Below are 19,721 nucleotides of genomic sequence, written 5' to 3'. Positions count from 1 at the left end.
CCCCACTGGCTAATCAGAAGTCATACAAGCAATTTCCTGAGACACTCCAGTTTCCCAGTATCACCACCAGTGCCACTCGTTATGGGGATGAATGATTATGAAAACCATTACCCCAGTAAAAGAAAAAAGGTTCTCCCGATCCCAAAAGACCAAGCTCCAGACTCAGGTCAATATACAAGTCAGATCTTACCCACAAATCACGCTGTTGCCAATCCTATAGAATCTAAAATCTAAGGGTTTATTCATAAAAAGGAAGAAATATGGATGAGAGATACATTGGTTAAATGGAATCAAATACATACAACAATTGGAAAGTTCTTAGTTTAGGCTTGTTTCAGGCTTGATGGGATTACTGCTGATTCAAACAATCAAGTCTCTGGAGTACAAACCTCCCAGCTTGGATGGGTCGTTCAGTCCTTTGTTCAGAGCTTCAGTTTCCAGCACAGTTCCTCCAGAGGTTAGAAGCAGGATTGAAGACAAAATGGAGGCGTTTCCAGGGCCTTTTATACCCTCTGCCATGTGGAAGGAAACCCCTTTGTTCTTACTGTGGAAAATCACAGCACACATACAGACAGCATAATCATAACCAGCAAATTACAACCTTTCCATAGACAGCTTACCTGATCTCTTTGTACAAGATTTGGTGCAACTATAGGACCTATACGGTCCCAGTTCATGTCAATAACATCACAGCCAAGCATCCTTCTCTGGTAGGATTTGGAGGCCAGGGTGGGTGAGTGGCTGTGGAGATGGACAGGACTGCTCCGGTGCCTTTCCCATGCTCTGGCACCAGCTCAACACCCTGAGCTCAGCCCCAGGGATCCTGGCCCAGATCCAGAGGGTAGCTCTGGAGTTCTTCTGGCCAGGACTGCACTGGGTCTCTCCAGGGGTTCTGAATCTTTTTTGACTGTCGCTGCACATTGAGTGGATGTTTTCAGAGAACTATCCACAATGACTCCAAGGTGTCTTTCTTGAGTGGTAACAGCTAATTTAGACCCCATGATTTCATATGTATAGTTGGGATTGTTTTCCAATGTGCATTAATTTGTCCTCACCACCCTGGAACATACTTTGGGATTTGGTGAGATCCCTCCAGGATGTCTAGGGACCACCTCCTGCAACTCATGGCTTCTCCTCCAGCTGGAGTCTGTCTCTCTGCTGCAGCCACAGCCCTGCAATGAAAGAGCCCTGTCTGCTGCCCTTTTGCGTCTCTCCTGCCCCATCTTCTTCCGGCTCATCTAGTCTCTGTGGACTAACACTTTCTCTCTGTGTTCCCTCTTCTGGGAGGTTCCATTCCTTCCACGCCCACCAGTCCACAGAGAAGCTGGAGAAAACTGGTTTTATCTAGAATGCATTTACTCCCTTCTTCTGTCCGGGCAAGATCTTGGTAGGGCTGATAGTTATTAATGACCAGCCTATTTATAGACAGATGCCTCCATCCCAGCCTCCTGCCCCTTAGTACAAGGAGCATGAGCAAAGAGCTCAGGAAAAGCCCAAAGATATAAGGATACTCACAGTTCATACAATCTAATGTGAGTTAATAGGGTTAAAACATCTGCTCAATGTGCAGTGGCAATCAGACAAATGAACAGAATGTTGAGAATCATAAGGAAAGGGATAGATAAGAAGACAGGAAATATCATATTGCCTCTATATAAATCCATGGTATACCCACATCTTCAATACTATGTTCAGATGTGGTCGCCCCATCTCAAAAAAGATATATTAGAAATGGAAAAGGTACAGAGAAGGGCAACAGAAATGATTAGGGGTTTGGAACAGCTTCATATGAGGAGAGATTAATAAGACTGGGACTTTTCAGCTTGGAAAAGAGACAACTAAGGGGGGATATGATAGAGGTCTATAAAATCATGACTGGTGTGGAGAAAGTCAATAAGGAAGTGTTATTTACTCCTTTTCATAACACATGAACTAGGGGTCACCCCATAGAATTCGTCGGCAGCAGATTTAAAACAAACAAAAGGAAGTATTTCTTCACAGTCAACCTGTGGAAACTCTTTGCCAGGGAAGTTGTGAAGACCAAAACTATAACACGGTTCTAATAAGAACTGGATAAATTCATGGAGAATAGCTCAACCAATGGCTATTATCCAGGATGGGCAGGGATGGTGTCCCTAGCCTCTGTTTGCCAGAAGCTGGGAGTGGGCAAGAGGGTATGAATCACTTGATGATTACCTGTTCTGTTCATTCCGTCTGGAGCACCTGGCATTGGCCACTGTCTGGAAGACAGAATACTGGGCTAGATGAACCATTTGTCTGACCCTGTATGTCCATTCTGATGTTCTTATAGAGACCCCAGATGTATCTGCCCCCCCCTCGCTGTAATGCATTAGACCCCACTCCCCTCCCAGAGCTGAGATAGAACCCAGAAGTCCTAATGGGGTCTCTCTCTCTGCAGAGTTAGTAACAAAGTAAGAATATACATTAATATTTTAAACCTAACCAGTGGCCCTTAAGTGACTTGGCACAAGATGTCAGAACATGTTAGTATTAGAACTGAGTGGGTCTAATATTTAATTTCTTTTATATCAGAATTAGACACATTGCTCCTGTCAGCTAATGGCTAAGTTATCTGCCACAAAGCTAGAGTTTTCAAGACCCTAAGTAGCCCTTGGAATCATGGTTAAAGTTGCCACCCCAACCAAAATCTGAAATGTCTCCCTTGTAGCTTGGATGGGGGGAGGGAGATGGAAATGTTCCAGCAAGTGACAGGGGGAAGGGAATAAAGAAGCAAGAACAGGTGCGGGGCCTTGCGGGGGAAGAGGTAAAGCAGGGTCGGAGCCTTGGCAGAAGAGGTGGGGCAAGGAGTGGGGTTTCGGGGTCCAGTTACCAGCATTAGAAAGGTGGCAACCCATTGAATTGTCCATAGACCTATTCCCCAGTTTGTCATGTTGACATACAGAGGGCCCAGCACCATGTCACCAGCCAGCTCTGCACAGAGCTCAGTCTCAGAGCCAGAGCACAAGGAGAAAACTCTATGTCCCTTTATGAGTAAGTAGCCGGAGCAGCCTGTCCCGGATCTGTTTGGTCCTCACCCCGTAGATGATGGGATGTAGCATGGGGGGCACGAGCAGGTAGGCGTTAGCTATCAGAATGTGGAAATGTACAGCCACATTGTGGCCAAACCGGTGTGTAAGGACAGTGAAGAGACCTGGGATGTAAGAGGCTAAAATGACACAGATGTGGGAGCCGCAGGTCCCAAAAGTCTTGAGCCGGGCGTCCTTTGTGGGGAGTCTGAAGATGGCCCTGAGGATCTGGATATAGGACATGGCAATAAAAAATACATCCAGACCCATCACCAAGAATGCCACAGAGAGGCTGTAGTAACTACTGACACGGATGTCGGCGCAGGCCAGCTTCACCACAGCCATGGGTTCGCAGTACGAGTGGGGGATGATGTTGGTTCTACAATATGGCCATTGCCTCGCCAGGAAGGGATAGGGCAGTACGAGTATGCCGCCACGCAGCACCACGGCCAGGCCAATCTTGGCCACCACAGGGTTTGTCAGGATGGTGGAATGTCTCAGGGGATCACAGATGGCCACGTAACGATCCAAAGCCATGGCCACAAAGATCCCAGACTCCATCGCTGTGAAGCAGGCAATGAAGTACAGTTGGGTGAGGCAGGCACTGAAATCGATCTCCCTGGAATTGAACCAGAAGATGCTCAGCATTTTGGGCAGGGTGGATGTAGACAGGACCAGGTCGGTGATGGCCAGCATGCAGAGGAAATAGTACACGGGCTCATGTAGGATCTTCTCCCTCTTCACAATGAACAGGATGGTGAAGTTCCCCAAGATGGCTATGAGGTACATGGCGCAGAAGGGGATGGAGAGCCAGACATGGGCCACCTCCAGGCCAGGAATGCCCAGCAGGATGAAGGTGGAGGGGTTGGTGAAATCGGTTGTGTTGGAATCTGACATGGAGTAGGGGAGAAGGTGTCCAACTCTGAGGCAGAATGGTGTCTCCTGTATGTACCGTACTTTCCCCTGATTTCCTGTTTGTGCCCAGGCTCTAGGGTGATGGTCACAATACAAATGCCTGGATGGAGAGACAATGTTAAAATGAGACACTACATGCACTACTGTAGGCTGTTCTCACACTGAGAAATGACATTTTCATTATTCAGATAAATGAATTATGAACAACTGGCCCTACTAATGCAAATTCTATATTTGATGGTGCTCCATGCATCAACAATTCCTACATGTCATAGTGTGGGAAACCTTAATAGGCACCATCAAGAAACACGATTGTGGATTCTGGTTATCCATCATTGTTCCTTAATGCAATGAAAGCCAGGCTAGGGAGTCCATGCAGTAGAGAGTTCCCCATTCACCCGGCTGCTCAAAATCTGAGAGTGTAAAAAAACCCAAACCTTTGCCAAGACATGTGCCAGGGAGAAACATCCCAACTAGAACACAAATCAGGGAAAAGACCTGGAAATCATTGATAGCAGGTCAACAAAACACATGCTCATTTGCAATAGTCACCAAATCAAAGACAATGTTTGGATGCCTAAGAAATGGGATGGAGAAAACCTGCTCTGGATATGTGCTCAGTTTTGGTCATCCAGTCTCTAAAAAACATACAGCATTATAAAGAGGATTTCCGAGAGGATCTGAGAATGGGGAAGGCTGTCATATGCAGGCAAACTGAAAAGTCTGGGACTGTTTAATTTAGAGAAGAGACAAAGAAGGGGGGCAGAGGAGAGGAATATAAAGAATAGAACTGATTACATTCAACTGGAAAAAAAGAGAACCATTCCCAACCAGTAATATCTATAGATACTTAGGCTTCAAAAGGGCTAATTCCCCAAAACTGAAAAAAATTATCAAGAAAACAGATTGGGAGGAAAATATTAGACATAAATATGTGAGTGAAACTTGGGAATTCTTTAAGAAGAGTTTATTGGATAGCTAAAAAGTCACGATGCCACACTCAAGGAAGTGGAGAACTTTGGCTAAAAACCCCTTTCAATGGCAAAGTGAAGGCAGCAATTATGTGGGAAAAAGCAATATATACAAATGGGGGAAAAGGGAAAACAGATAGCAAGCAATACAAATTGGAAGTTATGAAAATTGATAAGAGATGTTGAAGACATTAGGGAAAAATCCATGTTTTGCTGGGCTAAGGATAACAAAAAGGACCTTGAAAAGGTTTAGGCCAATTCCTAGAGGGAGAAAGGAAACTTGTTAGTGTTGCAGAAAACGTAGATGTGTTGAAGGAATAGTTTTGTTCTGCCTTTAGAAAGAAGCAGTATGGGGTACTCGTATCACATGAAGTGATGAAATAGTCTCCAATCCATTAGCTGCCAAGGAGAATGTTAAACAGCATCTACACAGAACCTTAGATTTACAAACACTAGAGTTACAAACTGACCGATCAACCACACATCTCATTCAGAAGCAGAGCCAAAAAAAAGGGGGGGGGGCGGATAAATACAGGACAGCTCTGTGTTAAATGAAAAGTATGAAAAAAATAAAGTGAAATCTAGTGTACATTTGGCTGGTCAAGGGTACTGTGTAGATGCAATAAACTTCAATTTCTGAAGTTTGATTTAGTAGGGAAAACATTCAGATAAAAAATGAACAGTACAATATCAGTAGAGCATTTTGAAAGTGGATTAAAAACTAGCTAACTGACAGGTCTCAGAAAGCCTGGGGTTGAATGGGAGTGTTTCTAGCAGGGTAGTGCGGGGATCAGTTCTAGGCCCGATGTTATTGAATATTTTCATCAATGATCTGGAAGGAAATAGAAAATCACTGCAGAAAAAATTTGTGGATGATGCAAAGATTGGCAGAGTGGTTACAATGAGGAGGCCAGGGCAGGCAATACTGATTGATCTGGAGCATTTGGTGAGCTGGGGCTATACAAACAAACTGTTTTAATACAGTCACATGAAAAGTGATTCCCTCGGAACAGGCAATGCAGGCCCGACCCACAGACTAGGACACTGTATTATGGAATGCATGGACCCTGAAAAGGGTTTAGGGGTCATTGTGGACACCCAACTCATTGTTAACTCCCAATGCGATGCTGTGGCCAAAAGGGCTGATGTGATCCTTGGATGCATAAACAGAGGAGTGGTGAGTTGGAGCAGGGGAAGGATTTTATCTCTGCACATGGCATTGGTGAAACCAACTGCGTCCAGTTCCGGGGTCCACATCTCAAAAAGGCTGTTGAAAAATCGAAAAGGGTGCAGAAAAGAGCCAATAAAATGATTGGAGGCTGGAGAAAATAGCAGACATTGAGAGATTTAAAGGGCATCGTATATTTAACTTATCAAAAGACGATCAAGCGGAGACTTTCATGGAGTGAAAACCATTGGTAAAGCGGAGAAAGGCAGAGCAAGACCCAATGGCTGGAAGCTGAAGCCAGACAAATTCCAGCTGGAAATAAGGGCCAAATATTTAGCACTGAGGATGATTAACCTTTGGAACAAACTGCGAAGGGAAGTGGTGGATGCTTTTCTGGAAGATCTGCTTGAGGGCTTGTCTACACTCAGAATGCCACAGCAGCACTGCCATAGCGCTTCAGTGTAGACACGACTTACACCGGCGGCAGGGGTTCTCCCATCCGTGTAGGTAGCTCACCTCCCCAAGAGGTGGTAACTAGGTCGATAGAAGAATTCTTCCATCGACCTCATGCTTTCTACACCGGGGTTAGGTTGATACAGCGACATCTGTCAAGGGTGTGGATGTTTTGCTATTGCACAGGAAGAAAATGCAGTTGTGGGTTGCATTAACAAAGGCAGAGCATGCAAGTCTCCGGAGGTGATAGTATTCCCCTACTCAGTGCTGGTTAGGCCTCAGCTGGAGCATTGTGTCCAGTTTGGGTCACCAGTGTATAGGAAGGATGTAGAGGAACTGGAAAGGATTGAGCCGGGACATGACAATGATCTTCAGCTACATGAAAAGCTGCCATAAAAAAGATGGAGAAAAGCTATTCTGTCTCACCAGAGCGGGTTAAGACTTTCTGACACCTTCAATTTGGAGACCTGATTTTCAGTTGCTTATAAATTTGCCAAATTTTAAGCGTTTGGACTGAAATTTCCCACGCTGGGTGTCTGCTTCTGCCTGAATTGTTTTTTGAAAGTTTCAGTCATAATAGTTCAGCTGACTTCTCGAATGAAACTAGGAGAGAAGATGTCTTGCCCATGTTGAAACATTCTTATAATTGTTCCAGTGAGGAGCCCTAGCACCTCCATGTTTTCCAGCAGACAAAAGTGAGGTAACAGCCCCCCATTAACAACCAGAGCCATGAAATGCAAGAGGAGGGGGTGACAGAGTCTGTGCATTAACACACAGCTGGCTCCTGAGGTTTTTAATCAGTTTTTACTGCAAGGGAGTTTTGCCCCAGTGGGGCCTGAGCAAACTACGGGCGATGGCCTCAGAATTTGGCCTTGTATTGTCCATTTACTGACACTTTTCATACTGAAGGATCCACTGTGCCACTGAAATGCAGCCACCTCAGGGCTAGAGGCCATCAGCCGGGGTGGGAGGGAGTGCACAGAAAAGAGTGACATTTTGCCCAGTGCTACTCTGAAATGCAGAGACAAAATTTCTCGATACTTTAAATGACTGCTTCATGGAGCAGCTGGTACGGGAACCCACAAGGGGAGAGGCAACTCTAGATTTAGTCCTGAGTGGAGCGCAGGAGCTGGTCCAAGAGGTAACTATAACAGGACCGCTTGGAAATAGTGACCATAATACAATAGCATTCAACATCCCTGTGGTGGGAAGAACATCTCATCAGCCCAACACTGTGACATTTAATTTCATAAAGGGGAACTATGCAAAAATGAGGGGGTTAGTTAAACAGAAATTAAAAGGTATAGTGACTAAAGTGAAATCCCTGCAAACTGCATGGATGCTTTTTAAAGACACCATAATAGAGGCCCAACTTAAATGTATACCCCAAATTAAGAAACACAGTAAAAGAACTAAAAAAGAGCCACCGTGGCTTAACAACCATTTAAAAGAAGCAATGAGAGATAAAAAGGCATCTTTTAAAAAGTGGAAGTCAAATCCTAATGAGGTAAATAGAAAGGAGCATAAACACTGCCAAATTAAGTGTAAAAATGTAATAAGAAAAGCCAAAAAGGAGTTTGAAGAACGGCTAGCCAAAAACTCCAAAGGTAATAACAACATGTTTTTTAAGTACATCAGACGCAGGAAGCCTGCTAAACAGCAAAAGGAGCGCTTAATGATGATAAAGTAATTGCGGACAAACTAAATGGATTCTTTGCTTCAGTCTTCATGGCTGAGGATGTTAGGGAGATTCCCAAACCTGAGCCGTCCTTTGTAGATGACAAATCTGAGGAACTGTCACAGATTGAAGTGTCACTATAGGAGGTTTTGGAATTAATTGATAAACTTAACATTAACAAGTCACCGGGACCAGATGGCATTCACCCAAGAGTTCTGAAAGAACTCAAATGTGAAGTTGCGGAACTGTTAACTAAGGTTTGTAACCTGTCCTTTAAATCCGCTTCTGTACCCAATGACTGGAAGATAGCTAATGTAACGCCAATATTTAAAAAGGGCTCTAGAGGTGATCCCGGTAATTACAATAGTAAAGAATAAAATTGTCAAACACATAGAAGAACATAAATTGTTGGGCAAAAGTCAACATGGTTTCTGTAAAGGGAAATTGTGTCTTACTAATCTATTAGAGTTCTTTGAAGGGGTCAACAAACATGTGGACAAGGGGGATCCAGTGGACATAGTATACTTAGATTTCCAGAAAGCCTTTGACAAGATCCCTCACCAAAGGCTCTTACGTTAATTAAGTTGTCATGGGATAAAAGGGAAGGTCCTTTCATGGATTGAGAACTGGTTAAAAGACAGGGAACAAAGGGTAGAAATAAATGGTAAATTCTCAGAATGGAGAGGGGTGACTAGTGGTGTTCCCCAAGGGTCAGTCCTAGGACCAATCCTATTCAACTTATTCATAAATGATCTGGAGAAAGGGGTAAAAAGTGAGGTGGCAAAGTTTGCAGACGATACTAAACTGCTCAAGATAGTTAAGACCAAAGCAGACTTTGAAGAACTTCAAAAAGATCTCACAAAACTAAGTGATTGGGCAACAAAATGGCAAATGAAATTTAATGTGGATAAATGTAAAGTAATGCACATTGGAAAAAATAACCCCAACTATACATACAATATGATGGGGGCTAATTTAGCTACAACGAATCAGGAAAAAGATGTTGGAGTCATCATGGATAGTGCTCTGAAGACGTCCACGCAGTGTGCAGAGGCAGTCAAAAAAGCAAACAGGATGTTAGGAATCATTAAAAAGGGGATAGAGAATAAGGCTAGGTCTACACTACACCGGGGGGTCGACCTAAGATACGCAACTTCAGCTACGTGAATAGCGTAGCTGAAGTTGCGTATTTTAGGTCGACTTACCTGGCTGTGAGGACGGCGGCGAGTCGACCGCTGCCGCTCTGCCGTCGACTCCGCTGCCGCCTCTTGCTGCGGTGGATTTCCGGAGTCGACGGCAGAGGGATCAGGGATCGATTTTATCGTGTCTTCACTAGATGCGATAAGTCGATCCCCAATAGACCGATTGCTACCTGCCGATCCGGCGGGTAGTGAAGACGTGCCCTATGACAGAGAAAATCTTTTTGCCCTTATATAAATCCATGGTACGCCCACATCTTGAATACTGCATACTGATGTGGTCTCCTCATCTCAAAAATATATACTGGCATTAAAAAAGGTTCAGAGAAGGGCAACTAAACGGATTAGGGGTTTGGAACGGGTCCCATATGAGGAGAGATTAAAGAGGCTAGGACTTTTCAGCTTGGAAAAGAGGAGACTAAGGGGGGATATGCTAGAGGTATATAAAATCATGAGTGATGTGGAGAAGGTGGATAAGGAAAAGTTATTTACTTATTCCCATAATACAAGAACTAGGGGTCACCAAATGAAATTAATGAGCAGCAGGTATAAAATGAGTAAAAGGAAGTTCTTCACACAGCGCACAGTGAACTTGTGGAACTCCTTACCTGAGGAGGTTGTGAAGGCTAGGACTATAAGAGCGTTTAAAAGAGAACAGGATAAATTCATGGTGGTTAAGTCCATTAATGGCTATTAGCCAGGATGGATAAGGAATGGTGACCCTAGCCTCTGTTTGTCAGAGGGTGGAGATGGATGGCAGGAGAGAGATCACTTGATCATTGCCTGTTAGGTCCACTCCCTCTGGGGCACCTGGCATTGGCCACTGTCGGTAGACAGGATACTGGGCTAGATGGACCTTTGGTCTGACCCGGTACGGCTGTTCTTATGCTCTTATGTTATGTTCTTACCTGTGGCAATGGCCCTGAGATGTTTACTGGCTGTGCAGATTGGAAAGGACCCCAGACCTATTCTCCGTCCCATCACGCTCACATTGCACTGGTTTGTCAAGCAGGTGAGCTCCTCAGCAAGATATGGGTACCTGTGAATCCTGAGACGGAACCGTCTTCCCTGGGAATCCCTCTCAGGTAGCCGTGTCCCACACCTCTCTCACCCCAGCATCTGCAGCAGCATCCCACACCGAGAACCGATCCAGGGATGTGCAACATTTATAATATAGCTCAGTGCAATCCCAGTGGGGTTTGCTCAGCCTCTAGTGGCGAAGCGGCATCTGGATGTAAACAGGCTTGAGACCAGCCTATCTGCACTTCTGTGCTATTTATCCAGTTTAGGAGTAAACAGTAATTAAAGGACCTTCCCAAAGGGAGATGAGAACTTTGGGGCTCTGTGCTGAGTCAGGGAGGAATTGGCTCCTCTGTGCATTTGTGTTCATTTAAAAATTGTAGTCGATTAGGAAGAAAACTAGGGAGAATGTCTAAATCTCCATAGGGACTGAAACCCTGTAAATGCCCAGGATGGCTGGGTAGATAGTAGACAGACAGATCTGTAGATAGATGACTTAGGACAGATACAAACACTTTCTGCAGCCATCCTGGACTGTCGCTAAGGGATCAGAGATCAGTAATTCTCATCAGTAACGATCATCAAACTGTGCAGCACCTTTCATTCAAAATACCTAGCAAAGGAAAGTCACCTTGAACATATCCCCATTATACAGTTAGGAAAGTGATGCACAAGGAGATTTGATTTGGCCAAGGTGTCACAGAGACTGAGTGTCAGGATGACAGACAGAACCCGGTGTGAACTCCGGGACCCCGCTTTCGCTCCCACTCAGAAACCTGCCAATGCATCACAGTCACTGGGGTCACTTCAGGGGAACAGACATACCAACAGAACATTCCTGTGGATAGAGTGCAACCCGGGCCGGTCCTGGGGACAGAGCTGCCGGGCCTGCCCCGCGCCCGCCACCCGGAGGAGCTGCCGGACCTACCCCGCGCCCGCCACCCAGAGGAGCTGCCGGACCTGCCCCGCACCCGCCATCCGCAGCAGCTGCCAGGCCTGCCCCGCGCCCGCCACCCGGAGGAGCTCCTGGACCTGCCCCGCGCCCGCCACCCGGAGGAGCTGCCGGACCTGCCCCGCACCCGCCACCCGAAGGAGCTGCCGGGACTTCCCCGCGCCCGCCACCCGGAGGCGCTGCCGGGACTGCCCCGTGCCCGCCACCCGGAGGAGCTGCCGGGACTGCCCCGCGCCCGCCACCCGGAGGAGCTGCCGGGACTGCCCCGCGCCCGCCACCCGGAGGAGCTCCCGGGACTGCCCCGCGCCCGTCACCCGGAGGAGCTGCCGGACCTGCCCCGCGCCCGCCACCCGGAGGAGCTCCCGGGACTGCCCCGCGCCCGTCACCCGGAGGAGCTGCCGGACCTGCCCCGCGCCCGCCACCCGGAGGAGCTCCTGGACCTGCCCCGCGCGCGCCACCCAGAGGAGCTGCCGGACCTGCCCCACGCCCGCCACCCGGAGGAGCTCCTGGACATGCCCCGCGCCCGCCACACGGAGGAGCTGCCGGACCTGCCTCGCGCCCGCCACCCGGAGGAGCTGCCGGACCTGCCCCGCGCCCGCCAGCCGGAGGAGCTGCCGGACCTGCCCCGCGCCCGCCACCCAGAGGAGCTCCCTGGACTGCCCCGCGCCCGCCACCCGGAGGAGCTCCCGGGACTGCCCCGCGCCCGTCACCCGGAGGAGCTCCCGGGACTGCCCCGCGCCCGCCACCCAGAGGAGCTCCTGGACCTGCCCCGCGCCCGCCACCCGGAGGAGCTGCCGGACCTGCCCCGCGCCCGCCACCCGAAGGAGCCGCCCGGACTGCCCCGCGCCCGCTACCCGGAGGAGCTCCTGGAGCTGCCCCGCGCCCGCTACCCGGAGGAGCTGCCGGACCTGCCCCGCGCCCGCCACCCGGAGGAGCTGCCGGGACTGCCCCGCGCCCGCTACCCGGAGGAGCGCCTGGAGCTGCCCCGCGCCCGCTACCCGGAGGAGCTGCCGGACCTGCCCCGCACCCGCCACCCGGAGGAGCTGCCGGGACTGCCCCGCGCCCGCCACCCGGAGGAGCTCCTGGACCTGCCCCGTGCCCGCCGCCACCCGGAGGAGCTGCCGGACCTGCCCCGCATCCGCCACCCAGAGGAGCTGCCGGACCTGCCCTGCGCTCGCCATCCGGAGAAGCTCCTGGACCTGCCCCGCGCCCGCCACCCGGAGGAGCTCCCGGGACTGCCCCGCACCCGCCACCCGGAGGAGCTGCCGGACCTGCCCCGCGCCCGCCACCCGGAGGAGCTGCCGGACCTGGCCTGCGCCCGCCATCCGCAGCAGCTGCCAGGCCTGCCCCGCGCCCGCTACCCAAAGGAGCTCCTGGACCTGCCCCGCGCCCGCCACCCGGAGCAGCTGCCGGACCTGCCCCGCGCCCGCCACCCGGAGGAGCTGCCGGACCTGCCCCGCGCCCGCCACCCGGAGGAGCTGCCGGACCTGCCCCACGCCCGCCACCCAGAGGAGCTGTCGGACCTGCCCCGCGCCCGCCACCCGGCGGAGCTGCCGGGACTGCCCCGCGCCCGCCACCCGGAGGAGCTGCCGGACCTGCCCCGCGCCCGCCACCCGGAGGAGCTGCCGGACCTGCCCCGCGCCCACCATCCGCTGCAGCTGCCTCCTGGACCTGCCCCGCGCCCGCCACCCGGAGGAGCTCCTGGACCTGCCCCGCGCCCGCCACCCGGAGGAGCTGCCGGACTTGCCCCGCGCCCGCTACCCGGAGGAGCTGCCGGGACTGCCCCGCGCCCGCCACCCGGAGGAGCTCCCGGGACTGCCGCGCGCCCGCCACCCGGAGGAGCTCCTGGACCTGCCCCGCGCCCGCCACCAGGAGGAGCTGCCGGACCTGCCCCGCGCCCGGCACCCGGAAGAGCTCCTGGACCTGCCCCGCGCCCGCCACCTGGAGGAGCTGCCGGGCCTGCCCCGCGCCCATGACCCTGAAGAGCTGCCGGGCTGGCCGCTCAACCACTACCCCGAGTAACCCCTGGTGCTGGACCCCACAGAGGACATCACTCTGACTCAGGTACCACACGAGGGGGAGTTTGGAAGTAGCTCGGGGGCAGCTGACCCTAGTCTGGCTGCAGCACTGCCAAAGCCCATGTCAGTGTGTTGCATCCAGGATCAACACTGACCCAGCAGCGGGTCTTCTGCCACTGCTAGGGCCCTGGGCTGGGACGCAGTGGAGTGGCCAGGGCTGTTTTAAACCCCTCAGGCAGGAGCGGGGTAGCCACCCCGCTACACAAGCATAAAATTATAAGAGCATAAGAACATAAGAACGGCCGTACTGAGTCAGACCAAAGGTCTAGCAGCGAGCAGCGGTCGGCAAACAGGGCGGCTAACAGGGGAGTTTAAGTGGGAGTTTACAGGGGGAGGTGGAAGGGGAGGCAGGAGGGCGCGGTGGTCGGTGTGCTTTGTTCCCTCAGAGGCTGCAGGCAGAGACCATGGCAGCCATGAGCCAGGCAGCAGGGGACACAATGCAAATGAAAGCATGTAGCAGCTGCGGTATGTATATAGTCCTAGCAGGTGCACCTGATCAGAGGTATGTCTGTATGAAATGCCGCCTACTTGCCCTGTTAGAGGAAAAGGTTCGGGGGTTGGAGATGCAGGTAGAGACCCTGGTAGAGTTTAGAAGGGGGTTTGAGCAGCTAATGGAGCAAAGGCAAGGGGTGACTGAAGGGGAATGCTCGGGGGTGCAGGTGGAAGCGGGGGCTATGGTCTGTGAGGGGGGAATGTCGGGGGGAGAACAAGAGCAGTGGAAGCATGTGACCGTGAGAAGCAGGCCAAGGAAAAGGAGGGCTAGTGAGGGGGAAATAGAACTCAGGAACAGGTTTGGGTGTTTGGCTAACGAGGAGGGGACGCAGCAGGTGGTAATTGATGGTGGGAGGCAGAGGAAGAAAAGAAGGGCAGCTAGTCCAATAGACAGGGGGGAGGAGTTGATGGAAGCAGCATCAATACTCGGCCCCGGGAGGATACAGAATGGCAATAGGGGGACTATAAGGGAAAATAGAGACAGACCGGAGTTACGGCCACAGGGAACGGGGGATAGATTGGTAGATTGCGCTGCCCCCAGGCAAAGGCAGGTTTATGTGATTGGGGACTCCTTACTGAGGAGGTTAGACAGGCCTGTGACCAGGGCGGACCCAGAGAACAGAAGGGTGTGCTGTCTGCCGGGCGCTAAGATACGGGATGTGGACCTGCGGTTGAAAAGGATCCTAAAAGGAGCAGGTAAGAACCCCTTGATCGTCCTTCACGTAGGAACGAATGACACGGCTAGGTTCTCGCTAGAGAGAATCAAGGGAGATTATGCCAGGCTGGGGAAGACGCTTAAGGAAGTCGAGGCTCAGATTATCTTCAGTGGGATTCTGCCTGTTCCTAGAGAAGGACAGCAAAGGGCAGACAGAATTGTGAGGATAAATAGCTGGCTAAGGGAGTGGTGCTATAAGGAGGGCTTTGGGATGTATGGCCACTGGGAGGCTTTCGGGGACAGACAGCTGTTCTCGCGGGATGGACTTCACCTGAGTAGGGAAGGAAATAGACTTCTGGGAGGGAGGCTGGCTCATCTCATCAAAAGGGCTTTAAACTAGGAACTTGGGGGAGACGGTTGGGAGATGTCCAGTTAATCTCCACGCCAGATTCCAACACTGAAAAAGAGGGCAAAGAGATAAGCGCAGATATAGGTAGGGGTAGGGAATTGGACATGAGAAGGAGGGGGCGGATGGACACCATCCACACCATCCGTACCAAAGTGCATAACTAATGGGAGAAAGGATAGACAGCATACGGTAAGATGTTTATACACAAATGCGAGAAGCCTAGGTAACAAAATGGAGGAATTGGAGCTCCTGGTCCAAGAAATGAAACCTGATATCGTAGGAATAACCGAAACGTGGTGGAATGGTAGTCATGACTGGAGTACAGGTATGGAAGGGTATGTGCTGTTTAGGAATGACCGGAAAAAAGGTAAAGGTGGGGGTGTGGCATTGTATGTCAATAATGAGCTAAAATGTAAAGAAATAATAAATGATGCAATGGATAAGACGGAGTCTGTCTGGGCAATAATTACACTGGGTAAAAGAACTACTAAAGCCTCCCCTGAGATACTGCTTGGGGTGTGCTATAGACCGCCGGGATCTAGCCTGGATGCGGACAGAGAACTATTTAATGTTTTTAGGGAAGTAAAAACTAATAAGAGCTGTGTTATCATGGGGGACTTTAACTTCCCAGACATAGATTGGGGAACAAATGCTAGTAACAATAACAGGGCTCAGATGTTCCTAGACGTGCTAGCAGATGAATTCCTTCATCAAGTAGTAGCTGAACCGACGAGGGGGGATGCCATTTTAGATTTGGTGCTGGTGAGCAGTGAGGACCTCGTTGAGGAAATGGTTGTAGGGGAAAACCTTGGCTCGAGTGACCATGAGCTAATTCGGTTTAAACTAAATGGAAGGATTAACAGAAATAAAACTGTGACTAAGGTTTACGATTTCAAAAAGGCCAACTTTAATAAATTAAGGCAACTACTTAGGGAAGTGGATTGGGCTAACATACTTAGAGAGCTAAAGGCAGATGAGGCCTGGGATTATTTCAAGCTGAAGTTGCACGAGCTGTCCGAGGCCTGTATCCCGAGAAAGGGGAAACGGTTAGTGGGCAGGAGAATTAGACCTAGCTGGATGAGCGGGCGTCTCAAAGGGGTGATTAAGAAAAAACAGAAAGCGTACAAAGAATGGAAGAGGGGAGAGATCGGCAAGAGGCTAACAGAGGGAGTTTGCCTGGGAGCTGTCCGAGAGGAGGTACGCTAAGTGCTGCATTAGGGGGGCTGTGTTGGTGAGTATCTGAGTGTCTGCTGCTGGGACAGTTGGTCAGTTTGACCGTGTGCTTGATTGCTTGCTTGTTTGTTTGAAAAGTGTGAATTGGGAGTGCTTTGTTCCAGGTGGGCCTTGAGTGGGCCTGACTGGTATATAAGGGCAGTCAGCAGCGAACCAGCTGAGCGGCGAACAGCAGAGGCTAACAGAGGGAGTTTGCCTGGGAGCTGTCCGAGAGGAGGTACGCTAAGTGCTGCATTAGGGGGGCTGTGTTGGTGAGTATCTGAGTGTCTGCTGCTGGGACAGTTGGTCAGTTTGACCGTGTGCTTGATTGCTTGCTTGTTTGTTTGAAAAGTGTGAATTGGGAGTGCTTTGTTCCAGGTGGGCCTTGAGTGGGCCTGACTGGTATATAAGGGCAGTCAGCAGCGAACCAGCTGAGCGGCGAACAGCAGAGGCTAACAGAGGGAGTTTGCCTGGGAGCTGTCCGAGAGGAGGTACGCTAAGTGCTGCATTAGGGGGGCTGTGTTGGTGAGTATCTGAGTGTCTGCTGCTGGGACAGTTGGTCAGTTTGACCGTGTGCTTGATTGCTTGCTTGTTTGTTTGAAAAGTGTGAATTGGGAGTGCTTTGTTCCAGGTGGGCCTTGAGTGGGCCTGACTGGTATATAAGGGCAGTCAGCAGCGAACCAGCTGAGCGGCGAACAGCAGAGGCTAACAGAGGGAGTTTGCCTGGGAGTTCGCCTGGAGAGAGCTCACTGAGGCTTTCATCTGCAGGTTTCTCTGAGTAGTTCCTGCAACAGCTGAGGAAGCTCTTAAGAGGACAGGGATATGGAAGGTGAGCGATCAGCTGTTGTAACCTGCACAGGTTGTGCCATGTTTGTCTTTCTTCCACAGGACAGAAGCGACTTTGTCTGTACAAAGTGCAAGCTGGTCTCCATATTGGAAGAGAAGGTTCGAGGGCTGGAGAAACGAGTATCAACACTGCGTTGCATAAGGGAAAATGAAGATTTCCTGGACAGACGTCAGGAGATGCTTCTACGGCCACAATGTTCTGAAGATTCAGAGCAGGCACAGCAGGGACAGAAGGATTGTGAAGAGGTTTGGCAGCATGTGACTTCCAGAAGGAGAAAGAGGAGCGTCCATGCACCAGCAATGGAGATACAGGTGAGCAATCGTTTCCATGTTCTCTCCACAGGTACTAATGCGGAGAGTGGACTAGATGACCCATCTGAGGGAAGGGAGCAGAAGGAGACTCCACCGATTGGAAGGCAAAAGATGCACTGTCCTAGGGATGGGGGTTCCACGACCACCACTCCCAAGAGGAGGAGGAGGGTGGTGGTGGTCGGGGACTCCCTCCTCAGGGGGACTGAGTCATCCATCTGCCGCCCCGACCGGGAAAACCGAGAGGTCTGCTGCTTGCCAGGAGCTAGGATACACGATGTGACGGAGAGACTGCCGAGACTCATCAAGCCCTCGGATCGCTACCCCTTCCTGCTTCTCCATGTGGGCACCAATGATACTGCCAAGAATGACCTTGAGCGGATCACTGCAGACTACGTGGCTCTGGGAAGAAGGATAAAGGAGTTTGAGGCGCAAGTGGTGTTCTCGTCCATCCTCCCTGTGCAAGGAAAAGGCCTGGGTAGAGACCGTCGAATCGTGGAAGTCAATGAATGGCTACGCAGGTGGTGTCGGAGAGAAGGCTTTGGATTCTTCGACCATGGGATGGTGTTCCAAGAAGGAGGAGTGCTAGGCAGAGACGGGCTCCACCTAACGAAGAGAGGGAAGAGCATCTTCGCCAGCAGGCTGGCTAACCTAGTGAGGAGGGCTTTAAACTAGGTTCACCGGGGGAAGGAGACCAAAGCCCTGAGGTAAGTGGGGAAATGGGATCCTGGGAGGAAGCACAAGCAGGAGAGCGCAAGAGGGGAGGATTCCTGTCTCATGCTGAGAAAGAGGGACATTGGATGAGTTATCTTAAGTGCCTATACACAAATGCAAGAAGCCTGGGAAACAAGCAGGGAGAACTGGAAGTCCTGGCACAATCAGGGAACTATGATGCGATTGGAATAACAGAGACTTGGTGGGATAACTCACATGACTGGAGTACTGTCATGGATGGATATAAACTGTTCAGGAAGGACAGGCAGGGCAGAAAAGGTGGGGGAGTTGCGTTGTATGTAAGAGAGGAGTATGACTGCTCAGAGCTCCGGTATGAAACTGCAGAAAAACCTGAGAGTCTCTGGATAAAGTTGAGAAGTGTGAGCAACAAGGGTGATGTCGTGGTTGGAGTCTGCTATAGACCACCAGACCAGGGGGATGAGGTGGATGAGGCTTTCTTCTGGCAACTAGCAGAAGTTGCTAGATCGCAGGCCCTGGTTCTCATGGGAGACTTTAATCACCCTGATATCTGCTGGGAGAGCAATACAGCGGTGCACAGACAATCCAGGAAGTTTTTGGAAAGTGTAGGGGACAATTTCCTGGTGCAAGTGCTGGAGGAACCAACTAGGGGCAGAGCTTTTCTTGACCTGCTGCTCACAAACAGGGAAGAATTAGTAGGGGAAGCAAAAGTGGATGGGAACCTGGGAGGCAGTGACCATGAGATGGTCGAGTTCAGGATCCTGACACAAGGAAGAAAGGAGAGCAGCAGAATACGGACCCTGGACTTCAGAAAAGCAGACTTTGACTCCCTCAGGGAACAGATGGGCAGGATCCCCTGGGAGAATAACATGAAGGGCAAAGGGGTCCAGGAGAGCTGGCTGTATTTTAAAGAATCCTTATTGCGGTTGCAGGAACAAACCATCCCGATGTGTAGAAAGAATAGTAAATATGGCAGGCGACCAGCTTGGCTAAACAGTGAAATCCTTGCTGAACTTAAACGCAAAAAAGAAGCTTACAAGAAGTGGAAGATTGGACAAATGACCAGGGAGGAGTATAAAACTATTGCTCAGGCATGCAGGAATGAAATCAGGAAGGCCAAATCACACTTGGAGTTGCAGCTAGCAAGAGATGTTAAGAGTAACAAGAAAGGTTTCTTCAGGTATGTTAGCAACAAGAAGAAAGTCAAGGAAAGTGTGGGCCCCTTACTGAATGTGGGAGGCAACCTAGTGACCGAGGATGTGGAAAAAGCTAATGTACTCAATGCTTTTTTTGCCTCTGTCTTCACGAACAAGGTCAGCTCCCAGACTGCTGCACTGGGCAGCACAATATGGGGAGAAGGTGACCAGCCCTATGTGGAGAAAGAAGTGGTTCGGGACTATTTAGAAAAACTGGATGTGCACAAGTCCATGGGGCCGGATGCGCTGCATCCGAGGGTGCTAAAGGAGTTGGCGGATGAGATTGCAGAGCCATTAGCCATTATTTTTGAAAACTCATGGCGATCGGGGGAGGTCCCGGATGACTGGAAAAAGGCTAATGTAGTGCCCATCTTTAAAAAAGGGAAGAAGGAGGATCCGGGGAACTACAGGCCAGTCAGCCTCACCTC

The 19,721-nt window shown here is 50.6% G+C and overlaps 1 protein-coding gene across 1 annotated transcript; it reads right to left on the bottom strand.

Annotated features, from left to right (window-relative positions):
* Positions 1-2,996: 2,996 nt before the first annotated feature.
* On the bottom strand, positions 2,997-3,944 carry LOC135884201 (olfactory receptor 52R1-like). Its single transcript, XM_065411471.1, has one exon. It carries the CDS (start codon positions 3,942-3,944, stop codon positions 2,997-2,999), a length of 948 nt encoding a protein of 315 aa, XP_065267543.1.
* Between the last annotated feature and the right edge of the window lie 15,777 nt (positions 3,945-19,721).

This window comes from Emys orbicularis, chromosome 1, assembly GCF_028017835.1.
Source record: "Emys orbicularis isolate rEmyOrb1 chromosome 1, rEmyOrb1.hap1, whole genome shotgun sequence".
Taxonomy (NCBI): Eukaryota; Metazoa; Chordata; order Testudines; family Emydidae; genus Emys; species Emys orbicularis.
Note: the sequence above shows the minus strand (reverse complement) of the source record. Positions and strands in the feature narration are given on the sequence as shown.